The 26,079-nt window shown below is 36.1% G+C and overlaps 2 protein-coding genes across 3 annotated transcripts in view; one reads left to right on the top strand and one right to left on the bottom strand.

Moving 5' to 3' along the window:
• LOC136848229 (proton-coupled zinc antiporter SLC30A2-like) overlaps positions 1 to 26,079 on the bottom strand; it is a 79,819-nt gene that overhangs the window by 45,337 nt on the left and 8,403 nt on the right. For both annotated transcript variants that reach the window (XM_067120581.1, XM_067120582.1), the window contains exons 3-4: positions 8,804 to 9,008; positions 47 to 120 (exon numbers count right to left, since the gene is read on the bottom strand). In XM_067120581.1, the coding sequence (XP_066976682.1) occupies positions 47 to 120; positions 8,804 to 9,008 (279 nt within the window). The remainder of the gene's footprint in view (positions 1 to 46; positions 121 to 8,803; positions 9,009 to 26,079) is intronic.
• LOC136848226 (titin homolog) overlaps positions 117 to 26,079 on the top strand; it is an 89,229-nt gene continuing 63,266 nt past the window's right edge. Inside the window, exon 1 of the mRNA XM_067120574.1 lies at positions 117 to 534. The gene's annotated coding sequence lies outside the window, so the exon portion shown is untranslated. The remainder of the gene's footprint in view (positions 535 to 26,079) is intronic.

The following is a 26,079-nucleotide window of genomic DNA, read 5'->3' as shown; positions in this document are numbered from 1 at the left end:
GAAAACCAACTAAATTCTCACATAACTCAATCAATGTCTAACCCACCTCGTCACTGCTGCCGCTGCCCGTGCTGCCACAGCTGTCAGTTCTGCTTCTTGGCATCCATAATTCGTATTTTCCTGGAATAAAAAGAAAAAAGGAAAGAAAATAAAAGAAATCGAGTGAGGTTCTCAGCCTACCCTACCTACTTCTTTAGATTACATTTGGGTCTTGTCTTTCACGTCCTTTTTTATTTCGAAGAATTGTGAACTACGAGTGTGATCTTGTTTAATCTACGAGATGCTTTTGGTGTTACGCTATTTTAAATTCATGGGTATGCTTGCTACGTCTTTGTATAAACCATAGAAAGTTAATAAACTGGAGATGTTATCTGTTTACTATTTTTATAGTACTACGTAGCTTAGGGTGCGAAGCGTGAATAGTGTGTTCTGCTCTTTCTTCGTTCATTATCTTCGTAATGGTACGTTGCGCAGCTTACAATTGCCGAAACGGTGCATGAATTCTTCAAGAGAAGATGGAATAACATTTCACAGGTAAACAAAGAGTACTGAAGTTTATTCACTCACAGTTTTGTCCTGGTCAGAGAAATGTTTCGTTAGCAGTAGATACGACGCTATCTCTGTTAACCTGTCATATATTTTCAGCTTGTTATTTTGGCACATAATTGTAGCTGCGACTTCGGTTTTGAAATCAGAACTTATTAATCTTATATATACAAAATAATATAAAGTGAAAAAATCTTGGTCTTCATTAAAAATGTTTAGTAGTAAGTAGGTCTAGGCCTATAGGTAACTGGTTGTGTCAACAAGTCTCGTCTGTTGAACCAGTTACTGTGATGCATCAGGACACTCGCTGTACTTTGTCAGACATTAATGGTTTTTTGCAGTAGGTAGGCCTGTAGGATATTGTCCGTGCTATCAACCACTCAGTTTTAGACAGGTTAAGGCACCGTTAGAGGTGTTTAACAAAATACAGTTTATCAAACGTGGTCTGTCAACGAAATTCCGAAACGCCACATTTGGCGCGAGTATTTCAGGACGCCGTAAACTAACCGTACAACTTCTATTATTCGATTCAGAGTAAAAATAGTGCTATTTTTTCATATGTGTAACAAATCTTGGTTTAATTTATGTTTTAATCAAAGATATGTCTCATAATTGGTAGCCTAGGCTAGACCTATGCCAGTAAACTACCCCTTTCTTTGTATTGTAAAGCTTTGGAACGAGACTTCGAGAGAACTGTTAAAGAAGAACTACCACAAGAATGTAATCTTGACATATTTGAAAGGAAATTTTTCATAACAGAAAGACAAACAATAAAAAAATACCTGCCCAATCAATTGGCATAGGCCTAGCGTTCGCTTGGCCAAACTTCTTAACCTTGTTGTTACCATTCTCAAAGGCTATTTTTACCTTGGCATGATCATACCAATTATTAATTAATTTCAGTATTACTTGCTTTCGAACATATGAAAAATATTTCCCTTTGGTAAATGTTATCATGCCAAAGAGAAAAATATAGCTTCTAGGAATGGTAACAACAAGGAAAGGAAGCTTGGCCAAGCGAACACTAGGCCTATGCCCCATTGACTGGCCAGGTGTTTTCATTATTTTATCTTTCTTTTAAGAATAATTTTGTTTCAAATAAGTCAGGATTACATTCTTATGGCAGTTCTTGCTTAACAGTTCTCTGTAAGTCCCGTTCCAAAGCTTTAGAATAGAAAGAGATGACCTTGCTAGCCTTTTGTTTACAAGACGTGTAAGACGCTGACGTGGGGAGAGAACAAAAATCATATTTTACTAAATGTGTTTTCAGAACGTTTGCTTAACTATCCTTCCGGAAATACCAAAGGAGCTAAACATGCTAAGTAAATTGAATTTGTCGAACGAGTGATATGAAAAATATACAAATAATAAACGCCAATTTGGATCCGAAACCTCGCTAAATTGCGCAGCTTACCTGTGTATATCATAAAAACTATAATCTCAGTTAAACCACAGCAAATCGTAAACGGTTAAAGATAAAGAGCTGAAATATTCCAAGGTGACATAACACAGTCTGGAGATGGTACTAATAGTTTCGAGTTTCGAAAAATATTAAGTCCAGTGTCAAAATTAAAAGTGGCGTGTTATAACCGTAGAGTTTTGCAAGACCTCTGAGTGTCTGAAATGTTTCGGCGTCTCTTCGAGATGCTGAAATGTAGGGATAGTTGTATCATTTTAAACCTCACGAAGAAATCATAACAAATCAATTACGCATGCTACCTATTTTAATATTTCAAAATGCTTTGGATTTGGCAGTCTAGTTCCAAGGCTAGTAAACAGAAACCATGTTTCATGTAAGTTTTTAACTCATAACCCAAAGATATAGCTCAAGACAGGGCATCATACAAACAGTTTTCAATCATGTATAGAACATTGATAGCTGAACTGTGCGCTGAACAATGATAGCTCATTTTACGAACTTTAAATCAATCGCAAATTCGGCGTTTGAATAAGTTGGTGAATGGATTTATCGATTGTTAAGTCGTTTTACTGGTAAATAAATGTTTGGTAATCGTCGTACAACCCAGACGAATTTCTAGGTAAAAGCAATTTAAAATGTTCATGTGGAATTGGTCTATACAGCTGCCGAAACTAAGGTATTTTCCAGATATCAGTTGCTATAGAAGAGAAACTTACTGTATCTCAATTTTAAACTACAAATACAGTTCTTGTAACTTCTTTTTTTGAAAGATACCGGTTCAGTTACAGGATAATGTTCTACCATCCGCGATACTGCCCAGAGAGTTTTGTCGAGATCCCTTGAATGTTCAGTTACGACGCTCATGAATGCGTATGTATTTCCTCATCTTTGTGTGTCTGTACAAGTCTAAAAGTCTGTAGAAGCTCGTTCCAGAGGATAATTTCAAATTCAGGATGTGTGTCGGTGGAGCCATTACCGTCATCTCGCCTGAATTAACCTTTTGTTAACCCTTTGTTACAGCACACTCCGCCGGAATTCCTTTACAATGCTAGCTGAGGGAAAAAAGCGAATACTGATCGGGATTTCATTCTGGCAAACAACGCAGCGCGAATTGCTAATAGGCTTCCCGTTTATACAGTAGAGCTGCCTTAGTACCCTTCAGCCGCCCCGCAGCGAGAAATGTGATTGGAAGTAAAACGTGATGATGCAAATCTACAGGAAAGTCGAATAACGCAGTGTTTTGTTTTGATGTGTGCGTTCTTTGCTTGTGGAACTTTTCACACCACACACACACACACACACACACACAGTATATATATATATATATATATATATATATATATATATATATATATATATATATATATATATATATATATATATATATATATATATATATATATAAAATTATCTTCTTGTGTGCGCATGTGCGCATGGTTGCATACATAATTACTGTATGCATATGCTCTGCATAAAAGTAAGTACCTTCAAACTCGTCCACAAAAAAAAAACAAGCACGAAATTTCTGAAAGCTACCTTGACAAAAAAAAAAAAAAAAAAAAACACTCATTTTTCCAAGAATTTCACTTCGCTTCATCTCTGGGCTCTTGCACAGTAATGCATCGCCTTATATACGATACAAGAAGCTCAAGTTGCTCAGAGAGAATTTATAACTACTGGTATTTTTCCGCTGATGTTTAAACATTGAGCTTCCAAAACGAATTTTGAGACTGTCCCTCGGGCAATATAAATTCTTTTCGGCCATGACGTTAGACAGAATTTTTTTTTTGTTAGCTCGCGATTACATAGAAAATATCACGAGTTGAGAGCCAAGGATAATGCTGTCATTATTTCATTATTTCTCGTCGTTTCGACAAGTTTCTTTACTTTTTTTTTTCTTGCTTTTATTCCGAGTAACTGTTTAATTGCTGGACAATATATATATGTACGTATATTCACATATATGTCTGTATGTATATTTATATATATATATATATATATATATATATATATATATATATATATATATATATATATATATATATATATATATATATATATATATATACTTATTATGTGTGTATATATACATACATATATATATATATATATATATATATATATATATATATATATATATATATATATATATATATATATATATATATATATATTTTAAACATTAAAAGGCATGGGCTTCCTCAACCACCAAGTAATACTGCTGCCAGGTTGCACTGATCTTTCTTTCTTACCATCTGCTACCGGGTCAGTACTCAGCGGCAACTTCCCGGCGGATAATCCTATCCACCAGAAACCAGCAACTTGCAGCCAACGTGATCCGATTTCAGAACGCGAACCAAACACTTCTATTCGCCGACTCTTGACCAAAAAAAAAAAAAAAACTGATACATATGAACTTCGCGCGCTTCTCGGGCTTCATAATGAACTCGGCAAAATCTAACGGGGTTCCGGCCCGAGTTGCCGAAGAGGTGGGTCGACTTTTGGAAGTGTAATCCGATCCTGCTCTGAGGATGCTGCTGAAGATGAAGGCGACCATGCCTGGACTAACACATCATCATCTGAGGCCAAGTTTCCTTTGACCAATTAGCGCGTTCTCCCTCCAGGTGACTCCCTCTTCTTCTTCTTCTTCTTCTTCTTCTTCCTCTTCTTCTTCTTCCTCGGAGGCTCTTGAGTGACAGCACAGAAACTGACGCAGGTCACCCGTGACCTACTATCTTCGTCTCGATCAAATTAACGATTTAACTCGATTGAAAACTTCGAGTATACACTTCATACGAAGTTCTGCGCAATTTTTCTAGTGTCGCATGACTGTACCGCGTACAGATGATACTGAAGATTAAAATCAATTGACAGTTTCAAGTAAGATCTTTGCGATGTTTTATATATGAATGAACTGTAAAATAAAAATCATATAAATGATGATCAGACTGGAAAGTGTTTTGTGTACGATTCTTGCAATATTATGCATGGAATAATGTATATATATATATATATATATATATATATATATATATATATATATATATATATATATATATATATACATATATATATATATATATATATATATGTATCATAGTTATATATATAATATACAGTTACATCATCCATTAAACTGTGTCAATATTAATAAAGGTAGTATCCCTGCAAATGTTCATTATCAAACACCCAAAGCACATTTCTGGATGCATACTCATGCACAAACGCACAATACGGAGATGTCTATGGCGGTCGGTACGTATGAATTACGTATGTGCCAGTTGCATACAGCAAGTTATGAAAGTTACCACTATTACCTAATGGAACCATTACTCAGAATCACTCTAGATTTCGTGCCTGACAATTACAGCAGAGGATAATGAAATACTTGTAGTGAATGAAGCCTTATGAGTGGAATTAGGGGCAAGGTATTCTCTCTCTCTCTCTCTCTCTCTCTCTCTCTCTCTCTCTCTCTCTCTCTCTCTTACATGTATACTTGCATTGAAATATGTTTCGTAAATGCATAGCCTTTACGTAGGGTTATACTTACTCAGTACTATATGCATATACATTTATATTTTGTAATCTAATGGCAGGTTCTGCATAACTACGTAGTTACGAACTCACTCGTCTTTAACGTAAAGGGAAATGATTATAAAAGATATACAAGAAATTACCTTTGTTATTTTGCGACGGGAAGCTATGGATATCTTTGCCTACTGCACCTCTTTCAGTAGACTAGAGGATATAGGGAACTCAGCCCCGTAGGAAAGTAGTGCCTTCAGTGTATTTCCTGCGGTGCACTGGAGGCATTACTTCAGGTTCTTTGCAGCGTCCCTTCGGCCACTAGCTGCAACCCCCTTTGTTCCCTTTAATGTACCTCCGTTCACATTCTCTTTCTCCCATCTTACTTTCCACCCTCTCCTAACAATTGATTCACAGTGCATCTTTTTGCTGTCAATTTCCGTCTCAGAGCTGAATGACGTCAGAGATTCCAGAGCTTGGCCCTTGGCCTAAATTCTATATTTTATTGTATTCTATAAGGAATTTAGAGAGTGAATCATAGCAGTAAGTCAGATTTAGTAACATTTATAATTATCATTAGTAAATGCGCCTTCAGACTCCTTGAAATTCAGATGCCTCCGCATCAACAGCTTGAAGTGTATTATTCATTACAACGAAAGGGGGTGCTTTCCTTTGGTTAACCTACACAGAATATCTCCTGTTCTGGCACCTCTCTTATGAGTAATGTCTTCTTCTTTCTCTGAATCTTTTCCTACTACTATGTGAGGTCGATGTTTCTGACAGCTCTCCTCCTCCAACTGGCTCGGTCAAACGCATCGTCCTCTGACAATTGTTTGTCTCTCAGGTCTTCTCTAAATACACCCATCCACCTTCGCTCCCTCGATCTTCCTCTCGCTCTCAGACCACCAGGCACCTCCATCTCATCACTCTCCTCCCCACGTATGTCTCACCCCTTCTCACCACATGGCCATACCACTGCAGTCTTCTTTCCTGGGCCTTCTTTGATAGTTCTACGACTTTAGTAGTTCCTCTTATTCGTTCATTTTTTTTACTTTGTCCATTTTTGTTACTCCACACATCCACCTGAGCATTTTCATCTCTACCGCATCCAGTCTCTTCTCTTGCGCTTTCTTTAATGTCCATCGAAGCGAAAGAATGGAACGCTCCCATGGGTCACTTAGTATTGGTATTTCATTCTGAATGTAGTTCACGATGATTTAAATCTGCAAACATGATTCCTTCAGTCGGAATCAATCTAAACAATTACGTTATGATATCCCACAACAAGTTTTCTATGAAAATGCAACACCCCCGAAATATCTGACAAGAGGAAAAAAAAAAAAGGGTATTTCAGACGCAAATGAGTGTAGAAGGCAAGTAAAAGCATCGCCTCCTTACTAATTCAGAAACAGTACATTCGCTAGGACCTTCACACACTCGTGTAATTCCGGACACGTCTCACCCTTTTCCCAAACAGAGAAAGAGGGGGGGAAAAAGTGATGTGCTCTAAGACCCGTCACTTGTTATTCCTTCCATAATCAAGTAACGCATGAATGCTGCGAGGGGAGCCGTACCATCGCATGCCAGAAACGGAAATTAGATTTCAGCAGCTCTCAGCTCACACAGGCGTTTTTCTTCCGCGACCGTGGAAAGGGCCATGTTGGATACGTTCTTCTTTGATGGCGTAGGTCGGACTCTTGAATGAGTATTATTCTAGAGCGAATTATGCTCTTTTTTTTTTTTACCCGAAGAGGGGTAACGCCGTCAGTGCACCTCATGCGGTGCACTGTACGCATTACTTACTATTTATTGCAGCGGGCCTTCGGCCACTATCTGCAACCCCTTTCATTCCTTTTATCGTCCCTCCTTTCATATTCTCTCTTTCCCGTCTTACTTTCCACCCTCTCCTAACAACTGACGAACAGTGCAACAGCGATGTTTTCCTCCCGTTACACCTTTCAAACTTTTTACTGTCAATTTCCGTTTCAGCGCTGAGTGACCTTGTAGGTCCCAGTGCTTGGCCTTTGGCGTAAATTCTATACTCTATTCTATTATGTTTTTTTTTATTAATTTAAGGGGATGATAATAACTAACGAACTTCAGCCGACGCATCAAGAAGAGACGAATCCATTAAACAGATATAACCCGCTAATGAAGGGAACGTAAGATGAACAGGAGAGAGAACGAGAATGTCAAAGAGATCCCATTAGGCCGATCTTTACGAGACAAGCCCAGTGATTTATTGGCGTTAATCTGGCGTCGCTGCGTAAGTCTTCGGAGAGTCCTGAAGAACCTCCGAGGGGAAATTCATTTTTAGAATATAAAGATGTGTGTGATAAGGGCTTTAATGGCGGTCTTAACGTGCGGAGGAGGAGGAGGAATGTAAATGGCGCGATATTTGAGATTTCTATTTCGTTATTGCTTCGTGCGAATGACCATTTCCATTTTTCAAAGGCTGTTATTAGCGTCTGTGCTTTAGGTAATTGCTACGTGTAGGCGTATACTCTTACGTAGCGCTTACTGAGGTTACACAAGTAAAAGGCTCTAAGAAATTCTCGAAGGCTATTATTAGCGTCTCTGCTTTAGGTAATTGCTACACGTAGGCCTATTCTAACGTAGCGCTTATTGTAGCACCACAAGCAACTATAATATTCTCGAAAAGGCTCTAAGAAATTCGACATTAACCATTTACAATTCCACTAGATTAAATAAACTCGATCATTCGTCTTCGACATTTAAAAAAAAAAAAAAACTCGCTGAGGTTGATCTTGATGACATCGGAGTGACACATATATAAATATATACGAGCCATGGACATTGCTCATAAAATTCAACACAAGTACTCAGAATTTCACAAGAAGTAATCTTGGAGATTACCGAAAAAAATTACCAAAGATATTAAAGTATACTGGGTCTTATTTAAATTCTGCAAATTGATATTTTCATTGATAGGAAGTTAACTGATTTATTGAGGCGTAATTTTCAATAACGATTGTCGTTTTTTTTTTTATTTATAATGCACATTTCTAGTAATTATAACACGACCATTCTACATGGTTAAGTCTGAATAACTGAAAAGAAATAGGCCTGTTATTCTCATATAAACAAAGAAAGATTTATTTAGGTGACGCTAAATATCCACAACCGATATCATCGATTCTATTCCTGATTGGCTGAAGCACCCACCATTGGTCAAGATTCAAAACCATCAGCCAATCAGAGGCAAGATCAGCACCTCGGTGACATCGGTTGCGGGATGTTTACCGTCAGCTCCCGCAAGAACAGACCAGAGTTAGTTTACTTCGAACGAACCTGTAGTGCTGCTTTTGGCGCTCCACATGCTGCTGCGCTTGCTAGCGTACTGGCTAGCGGTGTAGCTCGTCTGGCTAGTGTGGCTAGTGAAGCTGGTGTAGCTCTTGTTGCCTCCGCTCTGGTAGCCGTTTCCGCTTTTCTCGCTCTCGGAGAAGTCGTCCGTTCTGGCGGAGGATGAGTAACCGATGAGGCTCTTCTCGTCATCCTGAGTGAGGAGAGAAAGGTGCGTCTTATTCGCGATCGTGAGTGAAACTGTAATGACTTATTCTTTAAGTTAATGAGTGACGTCATCGCGATTTAGGGCCAATGGTAAACAATGAAGTTTTTGGGGTTCAGTTGCAAAAGATGAATGGGATGCTATAGTATTACTATAATAGTAACAACAAAACCTATTAAAGACATAATTATTAATGTGGCACATAATATGTCTTCTGGACGCCTTGGTTCTCATGAAACTAGTGAAAAAATACTGCCATTTGTAAGAACAAAGCAAACGTTATTATGAACAACAGTTTGAAGAAATATTTCGCAGAATACAGAACATATATAACATGATAAGTAAGAAACATTAACTCCACACACACACGCATTCGTACATTCATACATACATGCATGCATATATACATACATACGTACACACATATATATATATATATATATATATATATATATATATATATATGTATGTATATATATATATATATGCGTATATGTATACATTCATGTATGTATGTATGTATATACATATATATGTATATATATACATATATAATATATATATATATATATACATACATACACCATGGTATCCGTGATATCCGTGACAACAATCAAAACTTTTTGTAATTAATTTTTTATTATCAATAAAAGGGCAGAGTTAATATTCTATATCATTCTTCTTTCACTCCAATATACGTAATTTTCCCACCACTAAAATAGGCACAACTAAAGAACTAAGCTATGACAAGGTAGCCTCGAAATCCCTCATAGCACCGATCATTTTATAAAGGTAACTGACGCAATCACTTTCCCCTAACAGCTCAAATCATAAGTCTTCATCAGCCACGTGCTGAAATAGACACAGAGAGAGAAACTTGACTCCCATAAAAGAGGCAGCGTAAGGCTCCCTCTAAATTTGAAATTCTTGTTTCTCTATTCTTTATTTACTTCATTTATCTACCCCTTCCCCCACCCCCTCCAACCCTCCAGTCCTTCCTTGTTCCCTACCATTGACCGTTATGGTAGTAAACAATTCTGAAGTGATAACATCAGGCAGGATTGTTCTAAGTGACAGCTAGACAGACTGGCTGGCTGCGTTCTGGTACGAGAAACATTTGCTTTTTTTCTCGTAGAGGGGTGCGTTCTGTTAGTGTGCGTTTGTGCGTGCGCGCGCGCTTAGAGAACGCATGTGCAGTATATGCATGCTCACAAACGCACTTGAAACTATCTTTAGCAATTTTGACTTATTTTATAAGTCAGAACGAGAAGGTGTCTGCCTAGGTGTGTACACATGTGTGTATGTATGAGCTGGTCTTAAAAATAAGATACTATAATATGCAGGTGATGTAAGGCTTAACAGAAAATGGAAAAGGTGATAGTCTTGGCATAGATTTTTTACAAATCAATGTACACACACACACACACACATATATATAGTGCATATGTGTGTGCGTGTGTATATGTTTATAACCTCTCTCTCTCTCTCTCTCTCTCTCTCTCTCTCTCTCTCTCTCTCTCTCTCTCTCTCTCTCATAAGTAAAGCGAACGCCAAAGTTCTAGCCTTTGCAGTTCATATTACATTTCATTGCGATCCCTCTAAAGCCAAACATATAAAACGTACTGCAGTAACAAATCTTATTACACTACATATCCCGCAGCGTTATCTACTGGCAAGGAAAAAGGAAAATAATAAATAAAATTAACAAAAGGAAGAACCGGAAACCTGAGAGGGAAAATAATATTGTGAGCATAAACTACGATTCGTTGTCAAATATTTATAAAAAATGTTACAAAACATAACAAAGAAAGAAGTTCCATATCTCATACAAAAATTACGTGCGAGCATATGGAGTGAAATCTGATGACGAGTCATCTGTATCTGGGAAAGTAAAAAAAACTCCAGATAGAGGAGTTGAACAGCCAAATTGTTCTAAATTGGTCTGTAACAGAACATAAAGTGGTGTTGGTCTTTAACTACATAAGCGATGATTCACTTGCTACTTAAAAACAGGTACATCAAAGCTTACTTAATTTATTTATTAATTCATTTATTTATGACCTCATGCTAGAGAGAGAGAGTAGCCTATAACTCAATAACTCAAGTTACGGTTAAGTCTCAATCATGAACCTTGTCTAGCGGAGAAATATCTTCGCAAGAGAGACACTGGGCAACCTTGCTTACACAATGGAAGCATTCAGTTCTTTTTAAAAACTGAAAATGTAACATACAAACTTGAAATAAATTGGCAGGTTTTGTACTTGACACGCGGCCAGCGAGTCTTAGGTTTTCTTTATCGTGTACTAGCAACCTACCGGGCAACAGCTTGCAAATTTCTTTCCGATAGGTAGCCAGGCTACAAAAATGAAATCTTCAGAATTCAGAAAATTACATCCATTGCATTGTGAACATCACTTTCCATGGAAATCCTTGTCTATAAGATAAAAGCTTTAATATCTCCCTGGAAAAAAAGGTTCAAAGGCGTATCGTTGAAATACATAGCTACAGTTCACGCAAACCTATTACCTGGCAACACATTGAATAGAAATAAATAGGTCTCAAAGCTACAAACTTCCACTTCAGAGGTGTCTAAATGTCTCATAATATAAATAGAATAGAATATTAAATGTTGGCCAAAGGCCAAGCACTGGGACCTATGAGACCATTCAGCGCTGAAAAGGAAATTGAGAGGAGAGAGGTCTGAAAGGCGTAACAGGAGGAAAACTTCGCAGTTACGCTATGAAACAATTGTTAGGAGAGGGTTAAGGATAGCAAGATGGAAGAAAGCGAATATGAACGGAGGTACAGCAACTGGAATGAAAGGGGTTGCAGCTAGGGGGAGAAGGGACGCTGCAAGAACCTTCAGGAATGCCTACAGAGCACCGCATGAGGTGCACTGACGGCTCAACCCCGCAGCACAATATAAATAAAAAGAAAAAAAAAGAATGAAAACATGTAATCAGTTCACAGTCCTAGCGAAAGTTGAGCAAATCACAAATAAACATAAATGGTAACCGGCAACCGCCGTGGAAACTTGGACGGGCAAACGTGCCCCACTCGGGGGATTCAAGAGCCTCGGACCTGTTGCTTCTCTTGTTTGATTTGGGCGTTGTTCTGAATCGGCTGAAGAACAACTTCGCTGCCTTTATTCCAGATACGCAATAGAACTTATACAGCTCATGTTACAAGTGGAGTTTATGACCTCGATATGGCTATGACTCAGGTGATATGTATATGTATATATATATATATATATATATATATATATATATATATGTATATATATATATATGTGTGTGTGTGTATGTATATATATATATAAATGCATGTATATTTATAATATAAAATATATATATATATATATGGAGAAACATAAAAATATTTTTAAAAATATTTTTCACATAATGAATTAAACAAAGAGGAATTAAAGAACACCAATTCCTATTTCATCTACAGTAAGCAAAAAGCAAAAAAAATAATTAAAATCAACTAAAAGAAATTTAATATATATATATATATGTATGTATGTATGCATGCTTGTATGTATGTATATATATATATATATATATATATATATATATATATATATATATATATATATATATATATATATATATATAATGCATGTATATTTATATATATGAAAATATATGTAGAATATATATATGGAGAAACAAAAATATTCTTAAAAATATTTTTCACATAATGAATTAAACAAAGAGGAATTAAAGAACACTAATTCCTATTTCATCTACAGTGAGCAATAAACAAAACAAAAAAATTAAAATCAACTAAAAGAAATAGGAGAAACAAAATAATAACGCAACCTTTATACGTCGAAATAAAATCCAAAACAAAAAAAAATGCCTAAAAATTTCGCAAACTTTTGGTCTGATTGGGAAAAAGAATCCTTTACATCGATGCAACTTTTATTTTTTCTCTCTTTCTCTTCATATTTCTTTGACTTTGTTTACTTCTTTTTCTTTATCCGTATAGATATGAACTAAAAAGATTCGATAAATATGGACTAAAAGAATCAATGGTTACGAACTGAAAGTATCGATAGATATGAACTAACAGAATCGATAGATATAAACTAAAAGAATCAATAGTTATGAAAGAAATCGATAAAAAAAAGTTAAGCATACCTTAGTTTAACCGGATCACTGAGCTGATTAACAGCTACAGCTCTCCTAGAGAGGGCTGGCCCGAAGGATTAGATTTATTTTACGTGGCTAAGAACCAGCTGGTTGCCTAGCAACGGGACCTACATCGTTTTGTGGAATCCGAACCATATTGTAACGAGAAATGAATTTCTATCACCAGAAATAAACGAACCGATAGATTTGAACTAAGAGAATCGATAGATATGAAATAAAAAGTCGATAGATATGAACTAAAAGAATAGACAGATATGAACAAACAGAATCAACAGTTATGAACTAAACGAATCGATAGACTTGAACTAAAAGAATCAATAGATTTGAACTAAAGGAATCAACAGATTTGAACTAAAAGAATCAATAGATTTGAACTAAAAGGATCAATATATTTGAACTAAAGGAATCAACAGATTTGAACTAAAAGAATCGATAGATATGAACTAAAGTAATCCATAGATATGAACTAAAAGAATCAATAGATTTGAACTAAAAGAATCAATAAATTTGAACTTAAAGAATTGATAGATATGAAAAGAATCGATAGCTATGAACTAAAGTAATCGACAGACATGAAATAAATGAGTCGATAAGAGACAGCATGTCCTTTTGGCATAAACCGATTGCATCATTGCATTTCTAGATGTTGAGAAATTTGCAACAAATAACTTTGTCTAGACAGGGAAGGTTTAAAACATGTGAAATAAATCACCGCGGGTTTTCAGCATTAAATTACATTAACTGGTAATTTATACGCTGGCATCAAACAGGAAAGGTTCTCTTTTTTGGCAGTCCAGATTCCTACCCCTTTTCCCACAATGCCCCCACCCCGCCCCCCACAACTCGGCCAAAAAAGAAAAAAAAATTTAGCTAAGTAATTTAGACAACAATCCGGATCATGTATCACTCCCTTACTGGTGCAACACGTAGGGGGTTGCGCCGTCAGTGCACCTTACGCGGTGCACTGTAGGCATTACTTAAGGTTCTCTGCAGCGTCCCTTTGGCCACTAGCTGCAACCCCTTTAATTCTTTTTACTATACCTCCGTTCATACTCCCTTCCATCTTATTTTCCATCTTATCTTTACAATTATATCAATATTATTTTCAGCGCTGAATGACCTCATAGTTCCCCGTGCTTAGCCTGTGGCCTAAATTTTATATTCAGTTCAATTCACTCCTGGTGCAGATAATCAGACCCAACAACACCGAACCGTTACAAAGACGCTCCTTTATACTGCTACTACTACTGCTACTAATACTTCTACCAGTCTTTGACTCACGTAACCAAGGGGATACAGATTCAGGAATTACACGAGAATGAGGCGCTCATGCGCAGAACGAATCCACGAAATGGTGAGGATGAGGCCCCGGTATTGGATCACAAGAGCGAAATTAATCCTTCGCGCAATATCAATTACTGGAATAGTGCTAAACAGCCTGTGATCTTACTATACATGTAAGCATTACGTGATATTACCCATCCTCAATCTATCTCTGATTGCTGTCAGAGATAGATTGAGCAACATATGGCAACGAATGTGACACCATTTCGCTCGTAAGAAGCAAGAAGAAGAAAATCACGTATGTCTTCGTGCGGAAAAAAATTCAAGAAGCTGGATTTCAATTGCTATCTACACTTTTCAAAATGATTCACTCCCACCCAGATCAATTGAGACCCTTTGGTTTCAGACATGTGTCGCGAAATCAATAAACATTTCATATGAATACAAAGACCAATTCAAATTTTAAAAATACAAAAAAAAAACGAGGTAACTGAAAATCGCTCCCGTGTTCCTGAAGCACGTCATGATCTCATATATGTAGACATTTTATGTAGCTTCCTGTAAGTCAGAAACTATTGATGTGATGAGGACGCTTGTGAAAGCCGAGATGAATTTTATAGCCGTGACTTTCATCTATCTGCAAGGTCAGCTGCTTGAACGAAAGGTGTAGGATGTCAAGAAAATTACATATTCTCTCCGTAAGATACGGGAGATGTCACCGAAAATGTGAGATATCACGTGAAGGTTACCGGCTAAAATCCCTTCTCCCTTTCTCTCTCTCTCTCTCTCTCTCTCTCTCTCTCTCTCTCTCTCTCTCTCTCTCTCTCACACACACACACACACATGCACGGCACAGGCAAGTTAAACATGATGCCAAACCACGCTACATACTAAGAGATAGCTGAGGGGTATGGACAAAAATAACAAAGACTTTAAGGTCTACATTCTTCGTTTGCATTTATTTTCTGTTCGTGTTTTCTTAAAGTGGCTGAAATTGGCTACGTACTGGGAAAAACCAGTTACAGTTTACAGATGGTAATCGTATTTTTTTTTTATGAAAATATTAAATATATGTTCCATGAATGCTTTATACATATCACGCGAATGCTTTATATGTATCTCGTGAATACTTTATATATATATATATATATATATATATATATATATATATGTGTGTGTGTGTGTGTGTGTGTGTGTATGTATATATATATACATGTATATATATACATGTATATATATATATATATATATATATATATATATATATATATATATAATTATATCTTGAATACTTATGAATATCTCGTAAATTTTATATATATCTCGTGAATACTTACGCATATCTCGTGAATACTTTATATATATCTCGTAAATACTTTATACATATCTCATGAATACTTTACACATATCTCGTGAATACTTTCTATATATCTCGTGAATACTTTATATATATCTCTCTTGAATACTTATACATATCTCGTGAATACTTTATACATATCTCATGAATACTTTACACATATCTCGTGAATACTTTCTATATATCTCGTGAATACTTTCTACATATCTCGTGAATACTTTATATATCTCGTGAATACTTTATACATATCACGTGAATACTTTACACATATCTCGTGAATACTTTCTACATATCTCGTGAATACTTTACACATATCTCGCGAATACTTTATACACATCCCGTGAATACTTTAAGCATATCTCGTGAATACTTTATATATATATATATATATATATATATATATATATATATATATATATATATATATATATATATATATCCCGTGAATACCAACGCAAAAGGAGATCATCTTTCTATAATGAGTTACGTAAACTCGAAAGAACACTGATGGAAGCATTCCTCGCCTGGTGCGAAATATGAAATTTTGCAGAGATGTCAGCTCACGGGACACTGCCCACGTATCACCAAGGCCAGTGTTGATTGCGCTGTCGTTCGGCTCCGTCATGCTCGTATTTACCTTCTTCCACTCTGGCTTCCTAGGTTCTACTGCAGCTAAGATATAGTCTGTGACCTTTTTTTTTTATCCTTCGTTGTTTTCTTTCCATTCTCTCATTCTCTTTCTATTTTTAGGTAAAAGAAAACAATTGTGACGCTCTTGTCTGTCCGTCGGCACTTTTTTCTCTACGCAGTTTTTCTGTCCGCCCTCAGAGCTTAAAAACTACTGAAGCTAGAAGGCTGCAAATTGCTATGTTGATCATCCACCCTCTAGCCATCAAACATACCAAATTGCAGCTCTCTAGCCTTAGTAGTTTTTATTTTACTTAATGTTAAAGTTAGCCATGATCGTGCGTCTGGCAACGCTATAGGGTAGCCACCACCGGAACGTGGCTGAAAGTTTCAGGGGCCGTGGCTCATACAGCATTATACGCTGTACAGAAAACTCGATTGCGCCGAGGAAACCTCGGCGAATTTTTCACTGTCTTTTGTTTGTAAGGAAATAACAGGAAATAATTGGTAAGAGAAATGGAACTGAAAGAAGTGGGAGGTAAAACAGTTCTTATCTAATGTAGGATATAGTGTTAATGGCTTAAAGATGATAAAAATACCATGAATAGGAAAAATTAACATCATAGCCGGGTGGTGCAAGTCACTGTTTATCGTTTCTAAACCAGGCATCGGTTCGAATCCTAGCCGGCTCAGAAGCATTTACCAGTGATAATTCCCTTTAGGTGTAAGTTATTCCCAAGGTATAATGAATTCGATATTTAACGATATTTGTGGTTAATATTTGTTATTATAAAAAAGTCACAAGTGAACAAGGGACAAAAAGTCATGCATATGTATTTGTCAGTTCAAAGAGGATGTATTTATTTTTGTGTCTCGGGCTACTACACTATATGACTTTATCATTCGCATTCAGCTACCAATCCAGTTTTCAAAAATTAACTTAACAGTCTCCGAAACAGCGACCCCTACCAACAATACTGCAATCAATGAGCCTCTTCAACATCCAACAATTATTAATCCCTCTAAACAGACAAGTAAAAACTGCGCCAAAGTTTCTTCAGTGCAATCTAGTTTTCTGTACAGCCGCTGCCTCGCCCCATGAAAATTTAACCACATTCCGGTGTTGGCCTAACCTATATCGTTGCCAGAAGCACGATTATGGCTTTAACTTCAAATAAAATAAAAACTACCGAGTGCAAAGGGCTGCAATTTGGTATGTTTGATGATTTGGGGGGTGGATGATCAACTTACTAATTTACAGCCCTCTAGCCTCAGTAGTCTTTAAGATCTGAGGGCGGACGGAAAAAGTGCGGACGGGCAGACAAAGCCGGCACAATAGTTTTCTTTTACAGAAAACTAAAATTGTATTCTCATTGAAAACTTTCCTAGCATCACAATACCAATGACTTTCTTCCAATTTTACCACATTCAATGAACAGTTCTCATAATCGGACATTCATTAATAGCAATTTTAAAATCGCATATGTCGTGGTCCATTCCAACAATCAGTAGTATATGACATCTTTCCACCAATCCCACAGTTGATAAATAACAACACAAAAGCTTATCGCCTTCCGACATTCCCCACAACTAGTGACCCCTTCCCAACAATATCAAAATCAATTGTTCCTTTCCAAAAATCCTGTAATCTGAGAAACTACTTTCCAGCACTTTCCTTCTGACAATCCATTAGCCAATGGCTCCCCTTCCAAGGAGTGTCTGCTTTCCAACATTTTCCTCGACTGTTGATCCCATTCCAACAATCCATCAGACAACGCCCCTTCTCCCCCACCCCCTTCCAAGAAGTGTTTGCTTTCCAACATTTTCCTCAACTAGTGGTTCCCTTCCTACAATCCATCAGACAACGCCCCTTCCCCCCCTTCCAAGAAATGTTTGCTTTCCAACATTTTCCTCAATTAGTGGTCCCCTTCCAACAATCCATCAGACAACGCCCCTTCCCCCACTTCCAAGAAGTGTTTGCTTTCCAACATTTTCCTCAATTAGTGGTCCCCTTCCAACAATCCATCAGACAATGCCCCTTCCCCCCTTCCAAGAAGTGTTTGCTTTCCAATGTCCCCTTCCAACAATCCATCAGACAATGCTCCCCCCACCCTTCTCCAAGGAGTGTCTGTCTGATGTTCCATCTTTGCAATGCGTCCAAAATGAATAAAATCACTTTTCCAGCAAGAGCATAATCAGTGTTCCCCTTCCAACAATCTCTCGCAGTTGGGAGGGGCGCTAGCTCGCAGAACAGACGAGAAAATAGTAGTAAAGGGCAAAGATAGGCTGGAGTGGGTGGTGGGTTTGGGCGGGGGACGCCTTATGGAGGATAACAAGTACCTCCCACCTCAACATGAATGTGAAGAAGACTGTGAAACCACTCTTCCATAATCACTGAAGTAACTTCTGTACCAATCCGACAATCCATGCTCCCCTTTCCAACACTATTATTATTATTATTATTATTATTATTATTATTATTATTATTACTCAGAAGATGACAAGGGCCATTAACTTGAAATTCAAGCTTCCAAAGAATATGGTGTTCATTCGAAAGAAGTTACAGACGGTAAAGGGAAATGCAAAAAAAAAGATCAGTTATTAGAAAAAGAAATAAATTAACAAATAAATAAATAAATAAGAATGTAAGTGAATTATTAAAACACCATGAGAATTAACACTCAACAATCCCTCGTATTGCAGAAGGACGGGGCACGTAGAACACCAATAAAAAAAAAACAAAAAACGAAGAGAAGATGCAGACACACGCGCGCGCACAAACACACACGCGCGCACACACACACACTCGCACAAACCTCGCCCCTTAGCACCCGCGTGGGGAAGGCCATAAAAGCATTCTCGCGCCGTCTAATTATGCAACTTTCAGCGAGGAATCATTAGGGAACACTTCAGGACAGAACACGAGGAGGAGAACTTCACGGAGGAGGAGGAGGAGGAGGAGGAGGAAAGAAGAGGAGGACGTCGTTAAAAGTACAGAGGGACTGAGGGAGTATTAATTTTCAAAGGAGAACACATGTTCTAGATTTCTGCGAACTGGAAAGGGTGAGGAAGGGTATTATTGTAAGGTCAACAATGCATGAGAGTTGACTACATGTGATCGTTCCTTCCGAGTTACTGTACACTAAGCAGTCTTTGTGTGTTTGTGTGAATTAAAAAAATCTCCTTGATTCGTATACACAAAATTCAAACAAAGGTACTTCCAGTTTATTACTAAGATTTTGGCTCAAATAATGCTAGTGGTTAGGAATTTTTTTTCACAGTCGTATAATTCGTCCCATTCACTTGAAGAACAAATGGATTACACATGCATACAAACATTATCTATCTATCTATCTATCTATTTATATATATGTGTTTAATAGAATGTTTATATATGTGCATATAACATTTTATATATATATATATATATATATATATATATATATATATATATATATATATATATATATATATATATATATATATATATATATATATATATATATATATATATATATATATATATATATATATATATATATATATTTATATATATATATATGTGTGTGTGTGTGTGTGTGTTTGTGTGTGTGTTTAATAGTGTTTATATATGTGCATATAACTTTATATATATATATATATATATATATATATATATATATATATATATGTGTGTGTGTGTGTGTGTGTGTGTGTGTGTGTATATAGATATATATATGTATGTATATCTATATACATTTATATATGTATGTATATTTATATACATACATATACATACATACATTGAAACACTGGCGATGCTAAGTACTTTCGTCTTATTACCAAGACATGGTCACAGCAAGAAGAAAGTACTTAGCATCTCCAGTGTTTCAATTTTCCTCCGTGGCTGTAACTTTGCCCGTATAATCATACGTTTTTAATTTGTATCGATTTAAAATCAAATATATATATATATATATATATATATATATATATATATATATATATATATATATATATATATATATATATATATATATTAATATAATATTCAACCCACGAGATTCTTCAACTGAAAGATATCTCATAGAACCCAACTGCACGCCGTTAAGCGGAGTACCTCAATATGAAATTTCGACGACATTTTATTTCGCGAATCCCACAGCCTCCCGGAACTCACTCCGTTCTCTACCGCGACCACAAAAAATCTCAGTGGTTGTATTTTCAATAAAAGGTCTTCGGGCTTTGTAAGCTTCTCCTGCTGATGCTGCTTTTGCCATCTAAATAGGATCTTATTTTCTTATGTGTTCGTTTTTGATGGCATCAACTCCATTTTAAACTATACTTTGATGGGATTAGGGAATAGCCCTGAATACCCCAGGCTGCCTCTGGCTGTTCCTCGTGTGTGTGTGTGTGTGTGCGTATTTTTCTTTCATTGGTTGTGACGTAATACACACACATGTATATGTATAAGCGAATCCCACGGGAAAATGACAGACAGAAGTTCAGTACCAAGCGCTTTCGCGTTTATTAACGCATCGTCGGGGCACGAATGAGACGCAGATATAAAGAACGTTACGAAGTAAACAAAAAAGAACAAGAATACCAGATGGTCAGTTATGGTTAAGTATATATTTGGATTAGTTTGTGACCGAGTGATCCTGGATTTGCCGTCGATTAACCTTTTGTTTTTTACCCCCTGGCAATTAACCATCTGGTATTCAAGGTTATACATGTTTTTGGATTTTGTAAGCCTAAACTTTAGTATTTCTTGTTGTTTGGTCTTAGGTTCAGTTTGTGACAGCTCGATCCCGGATTATCCTGGATTAACTTTCTGTTTATTACCCTTTGACAACTGACCATCTGGTATTCTTGTTCTTTTTGTTTACTTTGTAACCTTCTTTATATCTGTGTCTCATTCGTGCCCCGACGATGCGTTAATAAACGTGAAAGCGCTTGGTACTGAACTTCTGCCTGTCATTTTCCTGTGGGATTCGCTTATACACTGAAGTCACGTGCAACTACTGTGATTTTTTTTAGCACGTATATGTATGTAAGTATATATACGTATGTATAACTGAATCACGAAAATATGGAACGTGATGAATATATAAATAAAGGCAATGCCACGAAGGAAAGTGAAACGACGGATTGGTGCTAGGCCTTTCGACTTACTGTCCTTTACTTAGCTAAAAAGGACAGTAAGTCGAAAGGCCTAGCACCACCACGTCGTTTCACTTTCCTCCGTGGCGTTGCCTTTATTTATACATATAATATTATATACATGCATACATACATAAATATATGTATTTTTATATTTATTATATATTTATGTATTCATATATACTATTATATATATATATATATACACATCTGTGTGTGTGAGTTTGTGTGCATGTACAGCAGCCATACTTCCCCTCCATATGATCCGAATATCTCCTTTTCCTTTCATCTTTGTCACATCCGCTAAAATTCCAATTTCCTTCTAAAAAGGAGTTTATTACTGCTCCCACTCCCCCGCACAACTTGTCAATACATTCCACTTATTTTTTTTTTCCTAAGGCTTTACAAGCATTACATTTCCACTTCCATCTTCATTCCTTCTCCCTACAGCGAAATATCTCAAAGAATTTCCACTCTAGCTTTACCGAAAGCCTTCCCTAACTTGATCTTTTTCTTGGTTGTTTGTAGAGTAACTCTGCTTTCTTATTTTTCTTCTTTCTCGTGTTCATCTCTCGTTGGTTCTTCGAGCGTTCTTTCTTCCTTCTTTCGCGAGGATTTTAATGTAGTGTCCATTTTGTCGTAGTCGATAACAAACCCATTATTATTTCTTATCAGCTTTAACCTGTGTGTGCGTGTTTATATATATATATATATATATATATATATATATATATATATATATATATATATATATATATATATATATATATATATATATGTATATGTATATATATATATATATATATATATATATATATATATATATATATATATATATATATGTATTTATATAGAAAGAAAAGTATACGTGAGAGAGAGAGAGAGAGAGAGAGAGTAGTAGTAGTAGTAGTAGTAGTAGTAGTAGTAGTAGTAGTAGTAGTAGTAGCAGTATATGTTAAGAAATTTAGACATAGTGACTGAACGACCCAAAATTATGCTTCATTTCAAACCCATCGTGATAACTACCGGACTCTTTATAATACAATTACTTCAAATTTGTGTACCAGCAAAATAAAAGGTGTAAAAAGTTACTTAAAAACAGCAAGATACGGTCTTTTTCCCTTTACACGGAGGGCGCATCGTAAATAATGGATTACTTGACATAATTCTAATAGATAAATCTTCCCTGATACAGGCGTTATCAATAAACCACCTGCACAGGTAAAGAGGATCAGTGGCCTTCGAGAAGAAAAAAAAAAATCCAGTCTATTACGCGTCTGGAGGTGAATTTTAATGGTAGAGGGGCAATTTGAAGTGCAATTTGAAACCACAAGTGTGGTTGCAAGGGTTTTTTAAAGTGCATTTTAAAAACGGTTTTTGCGATTTAAAGTGTTCATTTTTTTAAGAATTGCGTTTTTTAAGTGTTTTTTTTTTTTTTAAGCACAGGTGCCTCTTAAAGTATATATTGAAAAGCAAAGTTACGCTTTCAAGTATGTTTTGAAAGTACTTAAGATAATACAGAATGTCCCCAAAACTGTGTATCAAATTTATTGTTGTAAAATATGGGCAATATAAAGCCTAAACATGCGGAGGGGTCGAAATCATTTCATGGGGCTTATGCTAAACACTGACACTAAATCAAGATCAGAATATGGTAGCCCAGAAAAAGATGGAAAAATAACCAGTCTATGAAAATAAAGGCGAGTCTCAAAATTAAAAAAAAAAAAAAAAAAAAAATACTAAAAAAACACTGAAAGGTTTGTTGTGAAGTGAAACAAACGTCTCGAATCACATGAGCTAATGATTCGGGGGAATCGAACACTTGATTCGTATTGATGCTGAACAAGTGATTCGCCGTTGGGGGGCAGCGCCGTCAGTGCACCTCATGCGATGCACCGTAGGCATTACTTAAGGTTCTTTGCAGCGTCCCTTCGGCCCCTAGCTGCAACTCCTTTCGTTCATTTCACTGTACCTCCTTTCGTATTCTCTTTCCTCCATCTTACTTTCCATCCTCTCCTAACCATTGATTCATAGCTGAACTGCGAGGTTTCCCCCCCCCCCGTTTCAGCACCGAATGACCTCGTAGGTCCCAGTGTTTGGCCTCTGGCCTAAATTCTATATTCAATTCAATTCAAGTGATTCGGAACATTAGAAAATGATTCGTATGGCGTAGTCACATGATTCATAACGAGGACATGTGACTCGCGAGGGTAACTGCAGGAAAGCGAAAGGACGTGCGGATGACGTCACGTGGTACAGATGACGTCACGAGGTACTGATGACGTCACGAAGCACATTCAGATTACGAGAAAATGTGATTCGGATGACGTAACCATAAGGTCCGAGTAATTCGAATGGGCTCGAACGCTGGTATCAAAGAAAAAGAAAAGAAGTCAGTGAAGCGTCTGGTTCATTTTGTTTGGTTTTATGTGCAGCCCTCCACAGGGATGGTTCCCTCTCAAATAAGGTGCTTCTTATATTTTGTAATTGTCTTTCAGTGTTTCCTCGTCAGTATCGTAGCTCCTGCAGAACAGGAGAGTCTTTAGTTCTTTTTTAAATTTGCTTTCTTCTTGTATGCTCTTAGCTCCAGGCGGTATTACGAAAGGGATCTATGCAGGGTTCATTCTGTTAAGAACAATAATAAAAGCGTTGCTTTATTTTTAGTGAAACTTCACTATTCTACCTAGAGGCAAAGCAACATAATATATGCATACATATACACGTATATATTCTGCATGTATATATATGTATATATATACTGTATATATATATATATATATATATATATACATATATATATATATATATATATATATATATATATTTATATATACATATACATATATATATATAAATATATATATACATATACATATATATATATATATATATATATATATATATATAATTCATTTAGCCTTAAACAGTCATTAAAGTATTTCCTTCTTTATTGCGTCCTGTAAGGCTATGAATTTCTTTCATTACCTTCATGACAAATGAACTTTAAACATTCAGAATGGAAACTCTCAAAAAAAAAAAAAAAATTCAAGCATAATCTACGACACTATGTAAATGCATTCTTTGCTCTCTTTGTGCTATACCTCATGAACCCCAACTTATCTTTGTTCAGTAACAAAAAAAAAAGAAAGAAAAACACGATAAGTAAACCTTCAACACACTTAGTCATTTAGTCATCTAACTCTCCCATTTTCCGATTAACGAAGATTTTATTACGCCATCAACAACAATTTCTAGGAAGGCTGCTCTGTCTTGGGTCTTTAATAACTATCTCAATATATCAGAGGACGAGTCGGTTATTAAACACGAATATAAACGATTGCAGATCAAGGGATTCGTATAATAACCGGTTTTAATGCCCCCGGCTTGCTAACTTTAAGGTCCATAGCTCTTCCCACTTTTGCGGAACTTCCGAGAAGGGCGGCAATAAAACTTTAAGTTGCGTAAATTCGGGAGGTGCTGGACCAAACATGCCACGAGTGGGGGTGTTGCAAACGACGAGGCACTTCTGCCTCGGCAGGCATGCTCTGTAATCCGTCAGTTCTTGTTGGTAACTTGTAAACAAGAACCGTCACTTTCATAAGTTCGGCAACTATCTAATCGCGATTCTCATTATGGGAATGAATAAAAAAAAAATAGAGTCCAATTCTTTAACAGATTATCCCATTATTAAAACGCCATAACTATGCTCTAATATATGATAAATATTATTCATGATACATTTGAAAAGGTGATGTTGGATTCCACCATGTAACTATAATAAATATTCAGTCATTCTTTTTAGATCAAAAATAATAAATCTCATTCGTTTCTCGTAAGAATGTAGAAAACGCTACAATATATGCCCATCGTTACATGCTACTCGTGTTAAGCACTTATTTATTTCGGAATAAACATCGACAGAGATCTACATAATTGTGTTTCTGTGGCTGAAGGACAAACTGTTCAAAAGACGAGCGTTTTCGCATAAAGATAAGTTTCATGGATATTGTCTTTTTATCGATTTTATTTCTTCTTTCGTCCTTACATTCTTCTAAAATAAATTAACCGCCAACTTTCATTTCAAAAATTTGCCTCGTACTTCCGGCACTCAAGAAACTGTGAACGTCCAAAATGAGAAGTTGTGGGCAAGTCACGACCCAAAATATTAGCTGGGTAATCCCATGTGTGAATCAGCGCACACACTCATATATATACTGTATGTATATATATGTGTATATATATATATATATATATATATATATATATATATATATATATATGGATATGTATATACATATATAATCTATAGATGGATATGCATATATATGTATATATATATATACATATATATATATATATTAGATATCTATCTATCTATCTATCTATATATATATATATACATATATATATATATGAAAAATAGACAGCAAGACGTATATGTATATGAAGGAAAGACAGCCAGAGAGACACTGTCAAACAGAATAAAGGA

This window comes from Macrobrachium rosenbergii, chromosome 18, assembly GCF_040412425.1.
Source record: "Macrobrachium rosenbergii isolate ZJJX-2024 chromosome 18, ASM4041242v1, whole genome shotgun sequence".
In the NCBI taxonomy this organism is placed as follows: Eukaryota; Metazoa; Arthropoda; class Malacostraca; order Decapoda; family Palaemonidae; genus Macrobrachium; species Macrobrachium rosenbergii.
The sequence above is the reverse complement of the archived record's forward strand: the minus strand, read 5'-3'. Positions and strand labels throughout refer to the sequence as shown.